Below are 18816 nucleotides of genomic sequence, written 5' to 3'. Positions count from 1 at the left end.
TGACGATGTTTTACTAAGTTAATTGCTGTGCTGTGTTTTGGACCTTCAGTTTGGCTTGTATGTGTGAGACTGACCCTGGGGGAAGTGCCATTATTCAGCGGTTCTAAATAAATGACGGAGAAAACAGTGTTGTATTGTGATCATTGTAAAAAGACACGCCCAGGCGATATCCAGAGTCGTGCGGTGTATGGGGCCTGGAATAATCATAGGTGCTAGCGCCCTGCTAGCTAGTTTAGCTGTACCGGTGTACCTGGTCTCTCTCCTCCACGCCAGGGGTCATTACAATATGTTTAGGTCTGCTGGTTGTGTTATGAGTACAAAATGATTTGACTACCAGGAGGATTTTCATTCATTTAGCTCAACGCTGCTGTGTAACACAACCTGGTACACCCCGCGCCGCAGCGTCCGCTTTGACCTCTAATAACCCCCACTGTGCGCCTGCTGGTTGTTTCCTCCAATGGGATGCGACGCTTCTGTCACGCCTCCGGTGACTTTATGTGTGATACTCGACTGATTCAATAAAAACGGTCACTATAAAAAGACAGCTAACATGTTTTACTGTAATAATTGTTGTGGCTCGTTTATTCACTAACGTTCTTATGAAAACAGCCCAGGTTAACGTCATTAAAAAATTAAAACTGATTCGCACGGTACCCACAAGTGGTTTAAAACCAAACTAAGGTCATAAGACTATGAGTATGTCTTAACCTGAGCTCCGCAACGGATTGGACATCTGAAGGCGGAACTCAAGTTGGATTTGACCTGAGCGTTTGTTTCTGCACGAACAAATCTCATTTATCATCGCCTCGCAGCGGAGATGGCAGTCCTCCCGGCGGTGAGTTCATTGGCTGATGTCTGTGTTATTATCTCTTTATATCGAGTGTCCCGGTAAATGATTCACCTAAATAAGCGATGTGTCGAGAGAGGCGTCGTTAAAACCGGCTGCTCCACGCGGACTGACGTGTCTGTCCCAGCAGCACCGAGGTTGGCAACGGCAACGTGGAAGTGACATTACACCAAATCTCATTGACAAAGCCGTAAATTAAATAACTCTTTCTTATCGCAAAAACTAGACACTAGATCATAAAACGTCGATCCGTATCCTCTAAAATCCTGAAATTCGGCAAAGTCAACAAATGAGATCTGTAATTTATGCTTTTTAAAATTATGTTACCGCTCTGCGGTGAATGGCACTAGACATTACAAACCAATTAGACATTTTTAACGTGTCACTGGTGGATTAACAATAATATATTTTCTTTATACCGGAATGACTATGGGTTTACTTGTATGCTGGGGTACTTTGCCAGTGTTTGTGCTACGCAATTATCAAGTCTTCGTTAAATTGCAAACATTTCTAATGGAGCTTGGCGTGGGGCTAGAAGGCAGTATCCATTTCTGCAGGAACGAGGCTTTTTAGGTTGGCGATTCATTCCCTCAGGGATATGGCACGTTTATGTTATAGCCCACTATTATACGACGTGTTTCGTTTTTATTAATACAGTATTTATTGTGGTAATACAGTATAAAACTGCTGGTAGTATTTGATAATTCAGGTGTACTTTAATTCCAGACTGTGGGTCCCATGTGAACAAAAATAGGATAATATTTTGTGCATCAGATTAATATATGCATATTGCAAACGTTACTACGGTTAAATAGTAGGTATACTTGCACATAACGTTATTCGTGATTGCAATAAAAGCAAAACTTGCATCACTCATTCAGAATGCACATATGGATTTCACATTACCAAGAGCACAACCTGTTTTAGATGTATTCAACTACCCGGATAGTTCAAATATACAAGTTAAATAAGAATTAATATAGTCCTAACTCCACATTAACATGAAGTGATGATGACTGGGTTAGTCTGCATTAGTTTTAACTAGGTGTACCTAATTATCTGTCAGCTGAGGGTGTGTAAGTTAGATTTCCACAATGACTGTGCTGTTTTGTAAAAAGGTGGTCATGCTTCATTTGCAGGCACTTCATGGACGACTGGTTCAAGCCCTCCCCTTTTGTTTTGGGTCACTGCGGTTTGCCAGCTCCTTCAAGGTAATGAGGGAACGGTTATGTTTACTTTCTCTCTGGGCAAGGCCTGTGTACATGTCTGGTGTTTTATCTATTTATTATTAATTCTGTCTTATCTGGGGCACTCCACTGAACTGGAGCCAAATTCCTTGTATTTTAATATACTTGGCAGTAAAGATTATGGTGATGATATGGACAGAAGGAAGTGGTATTGTTTTAACAGAGGGAATTGGTCTCTTTGACTTTAGCTTGGACACGTTGCCTAGAATTTAAAGATTATGCCTGCCCCCTATCCACCCTCTCTCTCTCTCTCCCTCACTGTCTGTCTGCTGTAATTATTTAATTCAGTTTAACTGAACTTAATTGTCTAATTTACCAGACAAGTCAGCACTCTGACTGACTCTGTGTAATACTGCTCTAATTGCCCTTTTAAAGCATGCTCCATAAATAACAATTTGAAAAGAATCACTGTATTCGCCGCTCGCTCTGCTCTTCGTCTGCTTCTCTTCCTCTGCCTGTCCCTGGCCGTCTTGTCTGTTTCCATCTCAGGCAGCAGACCTCGCCATCGAACACAACACAGCATGCAAGCCAAAGCCCGACCCTTCCACCCTGTTGTTTGGCAAACAGTTCTCCGACCACATGTTGACCATCAACTGGTCGGAGAAGGGCGGCTGGGAGGCTCCTCAGATCAAACCTTTCCAGAATCTGTCGCTGCACCCTGCCACCTCTGCCCTGCACTACTCCGTAGAGGTAAGGAAACAGTGCTGCATTAGGTCTTGTAAAGCAACAAATGAGTTTCCTAAAACACTGTGGGATTATCACATGAATACATAAAATAGGTAAAGGCCAGTCATTCACAGGTTTACAACACTATTTGCTGTTGTTAATATAACCTTCATTGTATCAGCCAACAGATATGAACTGTCTGATATTTAGAACTTAATTCAAAACATAATTACAGGGCTCTATACAGTACATTAGTGCAGCATATTGGTGGAACGTGTCCAGCTCAAACAAAGTCATGTGCGTTTCCATTCACCTTCTGTGCAGCTGTTCGAAGGCATGAAGGCATTTCGTGGAGCTGACAACCACATTCGTCTGTTCAGACCCATGCTGAACATGGAGAGGATGCATCGCGGCGCTGAGAGATGCTGCCTTCCTGTGAGTTTGTACCCACACCTGCTGCATTTGGATTGAAGATGATATTTGTTTTGGTTACGCTGTCTTGGCAGATCATCAGATAGCGTTTGACTTTCAAAGGGTTCATAGCACATGGTGAAGCACACAGTTCTTTGCTCTGTGCTACAGAGATGGAAAGCATTTTTAATCTAGGGACAGTCATTTTTCAAGCCAAAAAAAAATCAGTGTTTACTGTTTCCAGCTTCTGATATGGACTAATCTGTTGATTCTTCTTGTTTGTCAGTGCAGTAAATGTTTGGGGATTTTTGTTTGAACAAAAAAGAAGTGCAATGGTGTCATGCTGAGAAGAGAATTTAGTTTGATTTAAAATGGTAAAATGATGCCATAAGAAAACATTCGGACTCTTTATGTACTGCATGCTCATTTCATTACTTTATATTTATCCTTTTATATCAGTCTTTGATAAGCATAGATACAATTTATATATTTCTACATAAATACATGTTGACCGTTATGATTATCTGGTTTGTTTCAAGAACAAGTGGGAAAAAAACATGTATTACATGACATAAATAGTAATGTGGTGAAAAGGAGTCACAAGGTGACGTTCTTGTCTTTTGCCTTTGCAGTTGTTTGATAAAGGTGAGATGCTGGAGTGCATCAGGAGGCTGGTGGAGGTTGACAAGGAGTGGGTTCCCTACTCCCAGAACGCCAGTCTTTACATCAGACCCACCTTTATAGGAACTGAGGTGAGCCCCGTCACTTAACAAGATGCTTGTAAACTTAAACATTTTAAATTGTAGTTGAGCTTGAACGTTTCATTTGCTCCAAATGACATCTGCAGGCTCTCACCTCAGCTCAACTACTCTCCTTCCTCATAAAGCAGTTGTGTTGAAACTGTGCCAGTTGTGATGTCACAGCGGGGCTGAACTCGGATGCATGAGGATAAGCCCACTCGAGCTGTGTCAAACACTCCAGCATTTTCTGTTTACTGCCATACAAATTGACTTTCTGCTCCTGATTACTTGTCTCCCACCCACACCCGCCATGCAGCCGTCCCTCGGAGTGTCTCGGTCAGGAAAAGCCATGATCTTTGTCATCGTCGGCCCTGTGGGACCATACTTTGCCACAGGGTCCTTCAACCCAGTTTCTCTACTTGCGGACCCTTCGTATCTCAGAGCCTGGAAGGGAGGAGTGGGGGCCTATAAGATGGGAGGGTGAGTTTGGTATTTTTCCTCATGAAAGTCCAGTATAGCTGCACAGTACAGATACTGTTTACTGTAATAATAAGTAAAGTGATCCTTCTGATCAAAAGCACTCCATCCATAGATGTGGTAGTCATGTGGTAAACTTAATGGACCTCAGACAAGAACTTAGTTTTCTTATGCTAAACGTCTGTTCTGAGGGGCCTTGCTTATTTCAACCTGATGAACCTCCTGCTGATCATTAGTCTAATCAACACCCACATACTGCCACGTCTGTTCTGTTGTTGCAAAAATAAAAATACCACAGAGCTTCAAGTCCTGCTGTCAGAAATCAGCAAAGACATAACAAATTTAGTTACTTAGCTTAGGGAGTAATCTTATTAGCAGGACCAAAAGTTCCTAGGTCCAGATGTGATCCAAAGTTTCCCAATTAAAGCAGTATATCAGTAAAATTCATAGATTTGTATAGGGGTAATAGATTTGGCTCTGAAGTGCTTCACGCCACAGCTGTGCTTTATTCAGTTGAGGATCTGGAAAATCCGGATTTTCTGCTTTGCTTTGCTTTAGAGATGTAGATAGGCAGCTACAGACATGCCGTGTGTACAGTGTTCTTTTCAACAGAGAAGGCTATTACAGAGCCCTGTAGCTTTTGCTCTACAGACACCGTCGGTGCACCTTTAATCTCCCTTTTTTCCGCTCTGCCTCTAATCACAGGCCCGCCTCCACATGATACTGGTATGCTAAAGCAGCACCTGACCAGCGCCAGTGTGATTACATAACACTACTGAACACCCGTGTAACTCACTAAGCCAACAAAATCTGTTCTCGGACAGCAAGGACACAGATCAGCTCTCAAGCCTGATTTAGCACCAGTGGCCATGGGACTCCAGGCTAATCACTGTGTTTATAATTGCTATGTTATCATTATTATTTAGTTTGTGTGTGAAAGCTTCCCTTCCTATTCTTTGATGGCTTTATGTTCAAACATTACCCTAATACCCAAGGACATTTCTAAATTCTCTATTTTTGAAAATCCAGCCAGTATGAAGCGAATCAAACCTTAGGGTGTTCAGTAGGTACACACTGACATCCTGTTTCCCGTTTGTCATGCTTGTGTCTGTTAACTGTCTCTCCAGTAACTACGGGCCTACGATAGCGGTGCAGAGCGAGGCACAGAAGCAAGGCTGTCAGCAGGTCCTGTGGCTCTATGGAGAGCAGGAGGAGATCACTGAGGTCGGCACCATGAACCTCTTCATCTACTGGACCAATAAGAAAGGAGGTTAGGTTCTTCTCTGTCATCCTTCACATCTTCCTGGGGTTTCCTATCTGCTCCTGTTCTCTGTGGAAATATTTGACTGCTTTGTTGCTAGACACTATAAAAATATGCAATGTGTGTGTTTATGTCTGCAGAGAGAGAGTTGGTGACCCCTCCTCTGGATGGTATCATTCTCCCCGGAGTCACCAGACAGTCTCTGCTAGACCTGGCCAGAGCCTGGGTAAGATGACCAGAGAGGAGACCAAGCACAAAGGATCATGCATATTTAAAGCAGCTGTAACTGGTTTTGCAATAGCCTCATTTCAAATAACAGTCTAAACACAGTAACAACGTGAAAGGGGCCACCTTTTACAGACTGTCACTTGAATCCGCAGCTCTTTACACTAGAAAGATTTATAGTGACTTGGAGTTTTCAGACTTTTTTGGTGAATCATAAACCAGAGGTATTTTAAGGTTAAAGTGTCTTGGTGCTCACCTGTTATCTCAGTAGACGTCACCTGTCGTAACTAAGAAATCAATTTTCCTTCAGTCATTTAGTGTATGCTGTGTGTATTTACATTCATCACCCTGGTATTCTCAAGGGTGGATCTCTGAACATGACTGTTCAGAGATCCACTTTGACATGTCATCTTGACTTTTGTTGCATTTCAGGGTGAGTTTAAAGTGACCGAGTGTACGATAGGCATGAAGGAGCTGCTTGGGGCTCTGGATGCTGGAAGGATCCTGGAGGTGTTTGGAGCAGGGACTGCCTGTGTGGTCTGTCCTGTCGACAGCCTCCTCTACAAAGGAAAGGTGGGAGCTCACCCTTTGTGCACGTTTCTCAATAATTAGTTTGGAACCTTCAATTCTTTGATAGTGACAGAAAGCAGTGGAGCATTGGAGCCCACTGTAATCCAGTTAGGTGCATATAGATGTACTGATTTTAAGTCATTCATGCCAACAGTACTGGATAAAGGACTCAAATGTAAACATCTGCGCTTGCTTCTGTCTTTCTCTCAGACGTACCAGATACCTACCATGAAGAATGGTCCGGACCTGGCAAAGAGGTTCTACAAAGAGCTTACTGACATTCAGGTAGGTGTGCTTAAATTCAGCGGTGGTTTACACTCAAGACATTGCTCTCAGTTACCAGTTTATGATGTACACATAGATGAAACTGATACATTAGTCACAAATACGTCTCAGTAATGGTTTGAGCAAAACCTGAACATTATCTGCTTCATGAGGGAGCACTGTATCATAATAAACAGTATATAATTTTCTTAGTGTCAATGACAATTTTTCTTTTAATTCTTGCAATTATGAGATCCTGATCTCATAATTAGGAGAAACGTTGCAGAACTTCCCTGAAAATCAGATTTTAGCTAATTCTTTGTTTTAAAGTAATTCGGCGATATGAGTATAAGTATGATCTGTTCACATGATTTGAACTTTTAACATCTGTGACATTTTCCAAAATACAATGCAAAAAAAAAAAAACATTGGTACTTGAGCTTGTATTCATTATATAGATAGTCTATAGGGTCTTGAATATCAGGTAGCCTATAATGCCTGTCATCTTAAATAGCAACCGTAACCTAGCCTGATATTAATTCTGACAAGAAATGAGCAGTATAGGCTATGTAATGTTTCCACGGATGAAGCGCCTCACAATACGGGTTGTAATTTGGGTGCCATTTTTAGCCTAGGCTGTATTTATTTATGTGTTGGATTAGCTATTAGCAGGTCATTTTGCTGTGTCGGATAAATGGTTTGAGTACTGTTGGATGGACTGTCCGAACTGCGTAAATACTGAAGAAACCTTAAAAACCAGATGTTTTTCAAGCAGGTTCTGAAGCTTTCCAACTCCTGCTCAGTACATGTATATGTTGAGTTAGACTGTAGGCAGCCACTTTGAGGCCCATTTTAGCCTATATTTGTTTAGGTTTTGGAACATTAAGTAGGTTGAATGACCTATTAACAGTTCGCCTTTGCCATGTGCTATTGGAAGTAGCGACAACTATCACTCAGTTACTTTGATACTAAAGAAAAAGACCTGATGATTTTCAGGCAGGTCCTGCAGAATTCCAACCCCTACATTATCTCATAAATACGAGATCCGGATCTCATGATTTGACAATCAGGATTTCATAATTATTAGTCACAATTATAAGATCCTCCAGTTTTTTCCTTCTTTGGTGAATGCAATGTGCTTCCATAAAACATTTCCTGCTGTAACATTTATTTTTCCTTTTTTCCCCTTGTTGCTGCTGTTCCCTGCTTCACCCAGTACGGACACAAGCCAAGCGAATGGGCACCTCTGGTCGTTTAAATGGTCATTTTACACACACCAATCATATCAACAGTTAGTCTCATAATTCCACTTTGAACAACAAGTAGCCCCATCTACCCCCCTTTAACCCGCTAAGGCACTCCTGCTTCTTTACCAACCTGAAGAGATGGATCCTCTCAGGTGGCTTTTACAGATGTTCCTTTGTCTGCAGACTGGTAGGTCGAATGTGACCATTTGCTTTGGAAAGCAATATTGACGACGATATGCAATGCAATGATCTTAACCTCAAGGTATGTACTAAAAAAAAACTGCTCTCATTGGGAAGAGAAAAACCAACCAGATCCTAAGATAATCAAAACAAAGATGACACATGCTTGGTGGTGATATCTGTTACACTAGCATGACACAAGTGTCTAGTTTAAGTGTTTGTCCTTAAATCCCGCTTGGATTAATTCCTTGTGATGGCAGTACTCACGGTTAATAGCACACATTCATTTTCATCAGCAGTGCATTCTAGCATTAATGAAAAACACAAAATGACAGTGCAGTAGGTGAAGTCTTTGCAATACTAAAGCAGCTGTGTATTTGTGTGTGAAACGTGACACTAGACGGCATTATACAAGTGCAGTTTTCATCAGGAAATGTATTTTTAAGTATTGTGCAACAGAAAAAAATGTAAATATCCTGTACTACTTGGAACAACCTGTGGTGTTTTCTCCGAAACGTATAACTGTTACATGTGAGTAGTTGAACTCGCAACGTGAATACGTGTAAATTAATCACAGAACATCCAGTTACTGTCATGTACATAATGATCAGAGAGAGTACTGGGGCCATGTCACTTTGACACCAGAGTTTGCACTGACCATGGTTAATGTCAAGTAAAGTGAGTGTTTCACAGGAAGCGGCTTTTACGTTTGCTGGTTTTGTCTGTTTCGAAAAGGACTGCACAAAACTCGAGGTGAGGTCTAAGTGAACTTCAGCATGCACAATGGTAGGATGACAGTAGCGCTACATGCCGCAGATGAGCAGGACTCTTGGATGCTGGCAGTTTCTCCTGCACAAGTTATGAAAACGATGTACAGTAACATGTAGATGGGTTTCCTTTTTTTAAGAGTTTTTAAATTATTCATTTCCTTATCTTAATGTGAAATTAGGTCAGCTGTCTTCCAAAGTATTTGACTGTCACCAGTGTTTTGCTGTATTCCCTGCTTCCCTCGCTGCTCTTCCTCCCTCTCGATTTACAGTGGAACCTTGGATTGCGAGTATAGTTCCTTCTGGCAATGTGCTCGTAATCCAAAGCAAATTTCCCCATAAGAAATAATGGAAACTCAGATGATTCGTTCCACACCCACTTATCCATATAAAAATGATTACGGTGATACAAAATACAGTATAAAGTAAAAATAAAAATAACCTGCACAGATGTTGACTATACGAGTGAAGCACAAGACCCATCGGCTCAGTTGACGTACGTCACGTGACGCTCAAAGTGTACATACTACTCATTGCGAGACCTTGCTTGTATATCGAATCAAAATTTTTTGCTCATCTTGCAAAACACTCGCAATCCAAGGTTCTACACTATTTTTGACACATACTGTACACCTGTCCATCTCTTAAGTGCCTGACAGTCTGTGAGCTTGTTTTCTTGTGGGTCTGTGGTTTGTGCACGAGGTGATATAGCTGGATTCTTTAAGTTTAGCTCCTTATGTGCTGTTACTTTTACTTGGCTGCTATGTTTTTACAATAAACCTCATCTGAGTGTCTTTATGTCATCATGGTGGTCTCTCACTGCAGATTTTTGTCTGGTGCCCGACAGTTAAGGTTTTACACCTTTTTCCCCTCATCATTAAATGAAGACATTTCAAACAGATACCAGTTATGTAGTATGAAAAATCTTTGCTAATTGATGAGATAATTATTGGCTTAAGAGTACAGTACCCAGTAGAAACACTAGTTAAACCCTATGAAACAGATGGCATGATTTGTTAGTGTGCCTCGCTCCATACGAGCAAAACTTTTTTTTAAACTTTGCATGATGTCCACTAGTGCTGTGATATGCACGGATGGATTAGTGAACAGGCCTAGCTAAGCTCACCAGCTGCTGACTGTTGCCTTGTGTGCCCACCAACTCAGCTATCAATCTTCTCATCTAACATTAGCTCCCTACGAAATGCATTTACCAAAATGTCATATTCCTCCTAACTTGTACTGTAAAACAAAAACGTCTTGTGCCATTTTACGTAACAGTTTAATTGCACTGGAAGGAACGTAAACAGTGTTGTCAACAATTTACACAGCAGAGGTACAGATTACTTGTGGATTAATGAGGCTGTTCCATCATTGTAATTATACTGTGAATGTTATTCCCACTAATTTATATTTTGAATAACCAGACAGACGGGACCCAGGAAACACTTTGTCTATGAATATAAGTTTGATAATACTTTGATAATAATTTATATCACTGGTAGTGACAGGCATCAGATCCTTATTGATCCCAAGAAACACCCCTAGATAAGAAGTTCACAACTATACTGACTTCCATGTAAAAGGTACAAACACCCAGGAGTAAACTGTGTTAGCAGGGTGGATCCAGTGTTTAATCTGACAAATTACCCTGAACTTGAGGACTCCATTTTTTAGCAGCAATGGTAAATCTATAGCCTACTTCTCCTCGCTCTTTGGGGAGATTCCTTCAAACAGTGCCAAAGTGTGCTGACCCAACGGGTTGTAGAGGAAAGCTTCGATTTCTCCTCCGCCATTGCTGCTTTTCTGGAAGTGGATTTCCAGCGTATCCTGCAGGGTCTCTTGCTCCATGACGTCAGGGATTCCTGTCAGCAGCACCGTCCGAGGACACGCCAACATGTTGGTCTGTCCACACCACAGACAAGATGGGAAATGTAACTTTATCTTGACTTAACTTATACAATAAGAAATATTATATTTCCAAAAAAACATTTTAGAAAGTCTGCTTTTTTCCCCTGCCTTATGGATCATGGCCTCCTGACAAATGCTTACCTTCAAGTTTGTAATCTTTCCATTCAGAAAAGGAGTCACCCTCACTCTGTGCATCGTTTGTAACTTCACCTCATGGTATTCTGTAGAGGTCAGTTTTTTGGCAACTGAGAAAAGTAGAAAGATTCAGACCAACTGTCAATGCATTTTGCAATGAAAAAATAACTTGTTAATTTTTTTTGTCATTATCTAATCACTATCCTGATGTATTATTATACTAATAACCTTCAACTGTAACTATATTCCATCATGTCAGTATGAAATATGCAGATCTGAGTTTTCTCACTGTTATTCTCCACAAACGTGAGCACCACGGTCCCAGAGTCAGGCAACATCTCACAGTCTTCCACCTCTCCACCTCCGTGTTTTCTCTTGGAGAAGTGGATCTCTAGTTTGTTCAACAATGCCTCGGTGTCCATCTTGGGCAGATTAGAGATTAAAATGCGCTGAGGGCAAACCTCAGATTCAATCTGCAGGACAGACACAGGCACAGATCACTTAAAGAAAGTTAATACTGCACCTGAGCAGGCTCAAAAAGAGATTCCAACTCTGTTGTACCTCCACCAGCTGGGGTAGCAGCAGCTGAACTGGCCTGGCCTCCACCGTGATGCAGCACTCTCCTCCCAGATCCACCCGATGCTTCTTCATGTCCAGGATGTTCTTAGCCACTGATGGCAGGGTTATTCAGCATCAGACATAATAAAACAAGGCAGTTTCCCTTGCAGACAGGGTATTAAGAGTTTAAAACTGACCATGAGAAGCATGTTGTTGTTGAAGCAGTTCCCAGAGGCCCAAATGTTTGGTTTGTGCTGATTGACATGAGCCACAAAATATGCACCTTTAGATAAAACAACAGCCTGAAGGTGCATAGTTACCTAATCTCTAACATACGAGCCCATAGTCCTAGTTCATCTTGAATTGTGTCGAAAGTACAAAATCCATCAGACTGATTAGCACAGGGGACATTAAGTGCTTGCCTCTGGTAAGATGTGCCAAACTCAAAATTTCACAGGGCCACTTCCCAATATTAAATCTCAAGTTCACCACTGAAACAAAAATACTCATGCATTTACAGAACTATCTGTATATACAACCAGTTATTACATGAATCATATTGGCATTTCTAACCACTCCACTGACAAAATCCAACACAATGACCAGACAGTGCCCTCTAGTGGTGCAATCTGGCCTCTCATGCAGAGCTACTGTACATTCATACATTATCTGTTTATCAAGAAGCCCAGTCTTTTGTTTTCAAAGGCAATAGAAATGAATCATTGCATTATTAACTTAGCTTTTAAATAACTAGGCCTAGAATCAAACCTATTACAAATGCCCTCCATGGTTTGGCTCTGTTAAATATTGATAGACTTTTAATTCCTATTCTGCACCAAAGCCCCTCAAATCTGGCAACCACATTAACATTTTCAGGTTTTATGCTTTTTCTGTTTTAGTTAGAAACTCTGCAGAAACTCCCTCTTTGTATGAGATTATCTGTGGTTCTGTGTTTTATGTGTAACAACTGCAACAAGGTGAAAGGTGCTGTAGAAATAAAGACTCACCCACTTGCTCCTCAAACGTAATCAGTGCCGTTCCACCGTTCATTGGGTAGACTATATGCGACTCCATTTCAAATGTCTGGGTGTCACTTGGGTTTCCTGTCGACCCACGGAAGACGACACTCCTCTCTGGCACAGCAGTGAACACCTGAAATTGACAGGTACAGGTTTACTGAGGACAGCCACAGAACAGGCTGCAGGTGGCCTTGCCTGCTGAGACTGCCGTACATCTGTCTGCTGTTTCAGATGGGAGTTGTTGGCCTCTTCCTTCTTCAGAGCTGCCTCGACTTTCTGGAGCTCCTTGATTAGTTCAGTCTCCTCCTCCTTCAGAATCTGCTGCCTCGCCTAGAAGACAGAAATTTAGATGATCACTACAGTGGTAACCATATTTACAATATGAAAAAGCCTTTTCATAGTCCTTTATCTATTGTTCCTTCTTTATAATACTCTATTTTATGAAGTAGTCATGGTTGCATATATGACTAAAACAGGATATAAGAGAAAGCAAAACTAAAAAAAGACTCAGCTTCAACTCAGAGTCCAAGATGTCATTCATCACATCAATTCCGAGTGAACTATGAAGGCGTTTGACACGTTTTTTAAACTAATTATATGCTTTGATTGTTGTATGACAGTGCCCCCATCCATGGGACACAAGGGGTCACTGAACAGTTTGATGAGGCTGAAAATGATGTGAATCATGTGCTACAGCCTTCACAGTCACCAGATCTCAACTCAGTTATATTTTGTCTATTTTTTATACTTTTTTTAAATCATATTTTGTGTTGACAAAAAAGGCAGGTTTAATGACAGTATGCAGACTCAAGTGAGGGGAATATATTTCTTGGTTTTGGTCCAGAAATGGCCACAGACATCTTTTGTATTTTTCTCTGCTCGCTAGGGGTTTTCAAGTGTGATGCTCTTCTGGTTACACCACAGTCAGCAGGATGAAGGTACAACACCTGGGCTGGGCTCAGGTGAGCACAGAGAAACTTCAGCAGGTGAATGTGAAAAGACCTTCAGCCTGCGTCTCTTGAGGTATTCCATAGTGGATTTCGAGGTATGTTTAGGATCATTGTCCTGTTGTAGAAGCCATCCTCTTTTCAGCTTCAGCTTTTTTACAGATGGTGTGATGTTTGCTTCCAGAATTTGCTGGTATTTAGTGGAATCCATTCTTCCCTCCACCCGTGCAATGTTTCCTGTGCCACTGGCTGCAACACAACCCCAGAGCATGATAGATCCACCCCCATGCTTAATAGTTGGCAAGGTGTTCTTTTCATGAAATGCTGCTCCTTTTTTTCTCCAAACATGCCTTTGCTGATTGTGTCCAAAGAGTTCTATTTTAACTTCATCAGTCCACAGCACTTGTTTCCAAAACGCATCGGGCTTCTGTAGATGTCCTGTTGCATACTTCAGACGTTGGATTTTATGATGGGGACGCAGATAAGGTTTTCTTCTGCTGACTCTTCCATGAAGGCCTTGTCTGTGCAAGCATCGCTGCACAGTGGAACGGTGCACCACCACTCCTGAGTCTGCTAAATCTTCCTGCAGGTTTTTTGCAGTCAAATGGGGGTTTTGATTTGTCTTTCTGACCAGCATACGAGCAGTTCTGTCCGAGAGTTTTCTTGGTCTTCCAGATCTCATCTTGACCTCCACAGTTCCCCTGATCTGCCATCTCTTAATTACATTTCTTACTGTGGAAACTGCAAGCTGACAACGCTTTGCTATCTTCTTGTAGCCTTCTCCTGCATTGTGGGCATCAATAACTTTCATTTTCAGGGTCTTACACAGCTGCTTAGAGGAACCCATGGTTGCTGGGTGTCCACAAGTGTGTGCACAAGGTTTGAAGAGTCAAAGTATTTGTACAGCTTTGAAATTGGCATTTACCAATGACAGCTGTTGCTGTGCATCAGATCTAACGAGCTGATTAAGGTCTGATACCTTGTGAGAGACTTTGAGACTCTGGAACTCTTAGGGTGCCCAAACTTTTGCACCATGCCATAATCATGTTTTTATTTTTTATTTTTGTTCAATTTATGGCATAAGAAGTAACTATGCATCACTGTTTGCAGAAAATATTGTGCATTTTTTCCATTTCCAAGAGAAACTGTGTTAACATCTGTTCAAATAAAAAATCACCAAAATCTGTTATTTATCAAGGGGTGCCTAAACTTTTGCATAAGACTGTACATCATTCTGCACTGTGGAGCTCAAATGTCTGAGTGAAAAGTAACTAATCAAAAAACCAGAGGTGGGTGGAGGGTTACATAAAAAAACCATACCTTCTCATTTACAATCTGCTGATTGTGGGAGAGCTTGTCGTCTTCCAGAGTCTGGGCCAGTTTTTCAGCGCGCTGCTTGAACTTCAGAGTCATATCATGCACGTCGTCCCTAGCAGCAATCAGCTCCTTCTGCTCCTGGATCAGCTGATCATATTTTTTCTGTGGATACAGAATTAAAGCTGTGTCCATTAGGTCTGCAACTAACAATCATTTTCATTCTAGATGTCCATGGTGACATCTTTAAATATTTTGTTTTGTCTGACCAATACTCTAAAACGCAAAGATGTTTAGTTTACAACTGCAGACTTTATCAGAATTGCTGTTGATTAACTGTATGCTGATTGGTTTACTGAATAATCATTGCAGCTCTTAATTCAATAAATAAGATTGTGACAAAATCACACAGATCTCTGGTGCATCCTTTTAAAACGGGCATATTTTGTCATCATTGGAAACATTGAGCTCTCCGTTGCTTTTAAAATAAATGAGAACGTTTGAAGGTTGTCCAACTGACGGGGTAACAAACAAGCACATTCAAGTTTTCCCTATAAAATTTGGTACTTCATTTATTTCAAACGAAATATGCCAAAGCACAGAGCCCGAAGAAGGAAAATGTGTTATGTGGTCTGGACTAGAAACCTATTTGTTCTAGGAACCTTCTGATTTTTCAAAAGAAAGTTGTAGTTTTCCCCTAATTTATAGTAAAAAGAAACAAACTCTACTTTTATTATGTCAATAATATTTCTAAACTGTCAGAGGTGTCAGTTAAACTACATGTTTCAGGACTGAGGTGTTGTTATACTGGACTTCATATTATTGTTTGTAAAACAAAGGACAAAACAATTAGAAATACATCTAAATATAATGCAGTCCGGTGCATCAGCACCTTTAACTATGGCCTCAATCATAAACATATCATTGAATTTACATCAGTCACAAAACATTATAAATGTCCCATAATTAGAATATATGCCAGAACAGTTGCACTGAATTGCAAAGGATTGCATGGCTGTACCTAATAAAGTGACCACTACATTGCAAGCCACAGTGTACGAGTCTCAGGTAAATCATGAGTGTTTGTGCACCTTGTACTTGTCGATTTGAGCCTTGGTTCCCTCCAAGGTGTCCTCGGACATGTCTGGGTTCACCAGAGAGATTTCCTAAAACACAAGGACACACAGCTGTCTCTCAAACAAAGCGGAGGATAATAAACATTTATAATCTCAGGGATGTTCTTAAATTAATCCTTATCGGAATCCTGGACGCATGATGCAGAGAAGCTGTGACAGACATTTTAATGAGGGTAAGTCAGTCTCAGAAGCGAAAGTGATACTAGTTTTATGTAACGAAAAACAAACAAATGTTTCAGTGGGTCAACAGAGAGAAAATGCCTCTAACTGGAATATTAGGTTTACTATGTAAAATGTTATGTATAATATTTGCTTGTATAAAATATAAGGAAGAACAATGACGCCTTACCTCATCTGAAGACATGGTGAAAGTAACCTGGAATCATTCACAAAATGGGTTCAGGTGTTGTCAAAGTGGGTTTCACGTGTGTTTAGGTAGGTCAAACAAAGACGGTGCCACCAAGAAAGACTTCATAAAACTAAGCAGATAGAAATGTAGTGTAGGGCCTGCTTTCGTATAAACACACCGACTTCCAATCTTTTTAAATGGCCTAACTCCGGACAACCTGCACAAAACAAAAAATGTTGTTCAACTTATAATCCAACTACGCTGTTAGTGTTTAACCAAAACTTAGCTTTTTTAAAATTTTGTATTAAATAAAGACTTGAGTGTGAACTTACCTTCTATCGACGCCGAGCTCACTCTCATTCTTTCAGTTTCTATTTCTCAGCAGAAGGAAGCCGACTGACCATGGCAGCTCTCCACTAGGGGGCGGTGCAAGCCACGTGATGCCTTCAGGTGCTGTCGAAAAACTGACTTTTCGCATTACATCGGCTGCCTTCAGTATCCAACATCAAAAGTACCAACACAGTCCTCATTCTGCAAAATGTCCCATCCCACATTGGTGCGGAGAGTAGAATTTTACTATTGCAGTTGGTCGAGTGAAGAGAATTTTAACCTAATATAGTTTATAAATATGATCATGTATGTAAAATCATACTCTCAATGTAGCCTGTAGCACAAGGTATCAACTACATGTCATGAAGTTAATACTTGGCTTCAAACACCATGGTGGAGGTATTAAGTAGCACAGAACAGGCCCTTTTTAACAGACAGTTGGACGTGTCCTAGAAATTACACCTGTGTTTTTCTTACTAACACTTAACATGACTGCATTTCATTTATGCCATTTCCAGGATCGTGGTATTGTGCATGTTTGTTTAGTGGGACACAGAACTTAGCCATGGTTGTTAAACAGCTGCCCTTTTTCTACTGATAACTCAAAATGTCTGCTGTGTAAAAGGTCTATTTGAACACCAAAGTAAAATACTAGTACTGCAAAGATGTTCTACAGTACAGTACTTAATATAGCTTATTACTTTCCACCACTGTTCACCAAATATGAAGTTTAAGCCACTCAAAATTTTTTGTAGTTAGTCTCTACAATAAATATACTCATGGGAGATAAATTTATTTAGTACAAAATAAAGTGTGTCAAAAAGGAGCCAAGAACCAAATTCATTTTTAAACATTTATTTGTGAAACCAAGTGAATTTAGAATCTGAGCTTCTGGAAGAACCACTTGTTCTTGCCCGTCTTGTACCTGGAAACAAAAACAAAAATTTAGCACATTTTCTGTGAAAACCCTGGAGGTGGTCTACATTTTCAGTACAAACACTCTCCACTTCACACAGCACCAATCTGAACACTACAGCTGTCATTACTCACAGCTACAGTACTATACTTAGAACATTTACCCTATAAAACTCCTGTCTGACGTTACTACACCTGCTACACCCTACCGTTTGCTAGCTAGTTATGCTTTTCCCCAGAAATGCAGCTTTCCTATGTTCTCTGTTAATACATCCATGATGGTTTCAGTGTCTTCACCGGCAGCATTTCAGAGCAGAGAATACTCTTTTTTTTTCATGATTTTTACTTAGCAATCTTTTTAATCGTTCAACTTTGTCTGGGTGGTGTGATCAACTCAAAACAGTTATTTCTACTTTACCCTGACTTTAAGACTGTATTGCATTTTTGGATGAGATGTTTTATATACGTGTTCTCAGTGAACTTCAGATGCCTAAAAGCAGAACATGTCACATAGCTACAGTTATCAGCAGCCAGAAATGATGTCCTCGCCATATGTAACAACATTTACATCTGTTCTCAGGAAGACAATTCATGTAAGTCAGACACAGTGTGTGTGAACACAAAATGCTGTTGGAACCGCATGGAGTCGGCCGGGGCTCTACAGGAGCATTTTATCAAAGACCACTGTGAGATAAGAAATATGGTTTTGGTGTTTATGGAGTGGCCTCTCCTGTGCGTTGATGTCTGAACAAGACATCAAGCTCCCACACACACAGGGGCTGTCGCAGCAGTGAAGACAGCAAGCCCAGGAGAAGTGAATCTCAAGGACAGCTGCAGTGTGAAACTCAAGGATCATCAAGCCATGCTTTCTGCCCCACTCAAAAAAAAATCTGAAACGATGAAACGGTCTAACTCCACAATTCCACTCTACATAGTTCAGTCTTTTCATGTTTTGAGCAACTATTTTCTAACACTGATATGTTTAGCAACAATTCACTGATTTACCCAGACTTTAACTGTCTTCATTAAAATCTGAACATAAACACCATGTGATCTTAAAGCAAATGGGCAACTCACCTCTCCTCAAACTTGATCTTGGCCTCCCGCCTGGCTTTGCGCTTGAGAGCAGGATCCCTGAAGACGTCCTTGTTGACAACAGTTTTGTCCAGAGGAATATCCACAGAGTATCTGAAGGAAAAGGGGGCAACAATGAAAAGCGGTTGAAATACTTCGGTTTCCCTGCAAAGGGTTGCTCATCAGGACCGCTCTCTTCAAACAAGACCAAAGCTGGAAATAATTCCTG

General features: G+C 40.9%; 3 protein-coding genes across 4 annotated transcripts in view; 1 reads left to right on the top strand and 2 right to left on the bottom strand.

Annotated features, from left to right (window-relative positions):
* The first annotated feature begins 589 nt into the window (after nt 1-589).
* Nucleotides 590-8601, top strand: bcat2 (branched chain amino-acid transaminase 2, mitochondrial). Its single transcript, XM_020605542.1, has 11 exons — nt 590-835; nt 1987-2058; nt 2584-2784; nt 3085-3195; nt 3804-3923; nt 4228-4391; nt 5516-5658; nt 5790-5875; nt 6307-6447; nt 6655-6729; nt 7925-8601. The coding sequence occupies exons 1-11, from the start codon at nt 818-820 to the stop codon at nt 7964-7966; spliced, it is 1173 nt and encodes a 390-aa protein (XP_020461198.1). The 5' UTR covers nt 590-817; the 3' UTR covers nt 7967-8601.
* A 1567-nt stretch (nt 8602-10168) lies between these two features.
* Nucleotides 10169-16699, bottom strand: ifi35 (interferon-induced protein 35). 2 transcript variants are annotated; one of them, XM_020605556.1, is made up of 10 exons: nt 16601-16699; nt 16269-16485; nt 15875-15949; nt 14790-14948; nt 12736-12852; nt 12511-12655; nt 11507-11616; nt 11235-11418; nt 10952-11055; nt 10169-10804 (listed from the first exon to the last, which is right to left on the bottom strand). In XM_020605556.1, exons 2-10 carry the CDS (start codon nt 16281-16283, stop codon nt 10598-10600), a joined length of 1116 nt encoding a protein of 371 aa, XP_020461212.1. In that variant the 5' UTR covers nt 16284-16485; nt 16601-16699; the 3' UTR covers nt 10169-10597. The 2 variants fall into 2 exon arrangements, with proteins under 2 accessions (XP_020461212.1, XP_020461213.1); XM_020605557.1 differs by having other exon boundaries at nt 16269-16295; nt 16601-16664.
* A 738-nt stretch (nt 16700-17437) lies between these two features.
* rpl27 (ribosomal protein L27) overlaps nt 17438-18816 on the bottom strand; it is a 3973-nt gene continuing 2594 nt past the window's right edge. The window contains exons 4-5 of the mRNA XM_020605385.1: nt 18591-18701; nt 17438-17523 (exon numbers count right to left, since the gene is read on the bottom strand). Coding sequence (XP_020461041.1) covers nt 17475-17523; nt 18591-18701 — 160 coding nt within the window. The 3' untranslated portion in view covers nt 17438-17474. The remainder of the gene's footprint in view (nt 17524-18590; nt 18702-18816) is intronic.

Source organism: Monopterus albus, unplaced genomic scaffold (genome assembly GCF_001952655.1).
Source record: "Monopterus albus unplaced genomic scaffold, M_albus_1.0 scaffold70.1, whole genome shotgun sequence".
Classification (NCBI taxonomy): domain Eukaryota; kingdom Metazoa; phylum Chordata; class Actinopteri; order Synbranchiformes; family Synbranchidae; genus Monopterus; species Monopterus albus.
Note: the sequence above shows the minus strand (reverse complement) of the source record. Positions and strands in the feature narration are given on the sequence as shown.

What these genes read in the sequence shown, in the direction of transcription:
- bcat2 (XM_020605542.1), top strand. An exon ending in GGTTTGCCAGCTCCTTCAAG is followed by an intron (nt 2,059 to 2,583) that starts GTAATGAGGGAA and finishes TTTCCATCTCAG; the next exon opens with GCAGCAGACCTCGCCATCGA. An exon ending in GCCTCCTCTACAAAGGAAAG is followed by an intron (nt 6,448 to 6,654) that starts GTGGGAGCTCAC and finishes TCTTTCTCTCAG; the next exon opens with ACGTACCAGATACCTACCAT.
- ifi35 (XM_020605556.1), bottom strand. An exon ending in AGCAGATTGTAAATGAGAAG is followed by an intron (nt 12,853 to 14,789) that starts GTATGGTTTTTT and finishes TCTGTCTTCTAG; the next exon opens with GCGAGGCAGCAGATTCTGAA. An exon ending in GAAAGATTACAAACTTGAAG is followed by an intron (nt 10,805 to 10,951) that starts GTAAGCATTTGT and finishes TGGTGTGGACAG; the next exon opens with ACCAACATGTTGGCGTGTCC.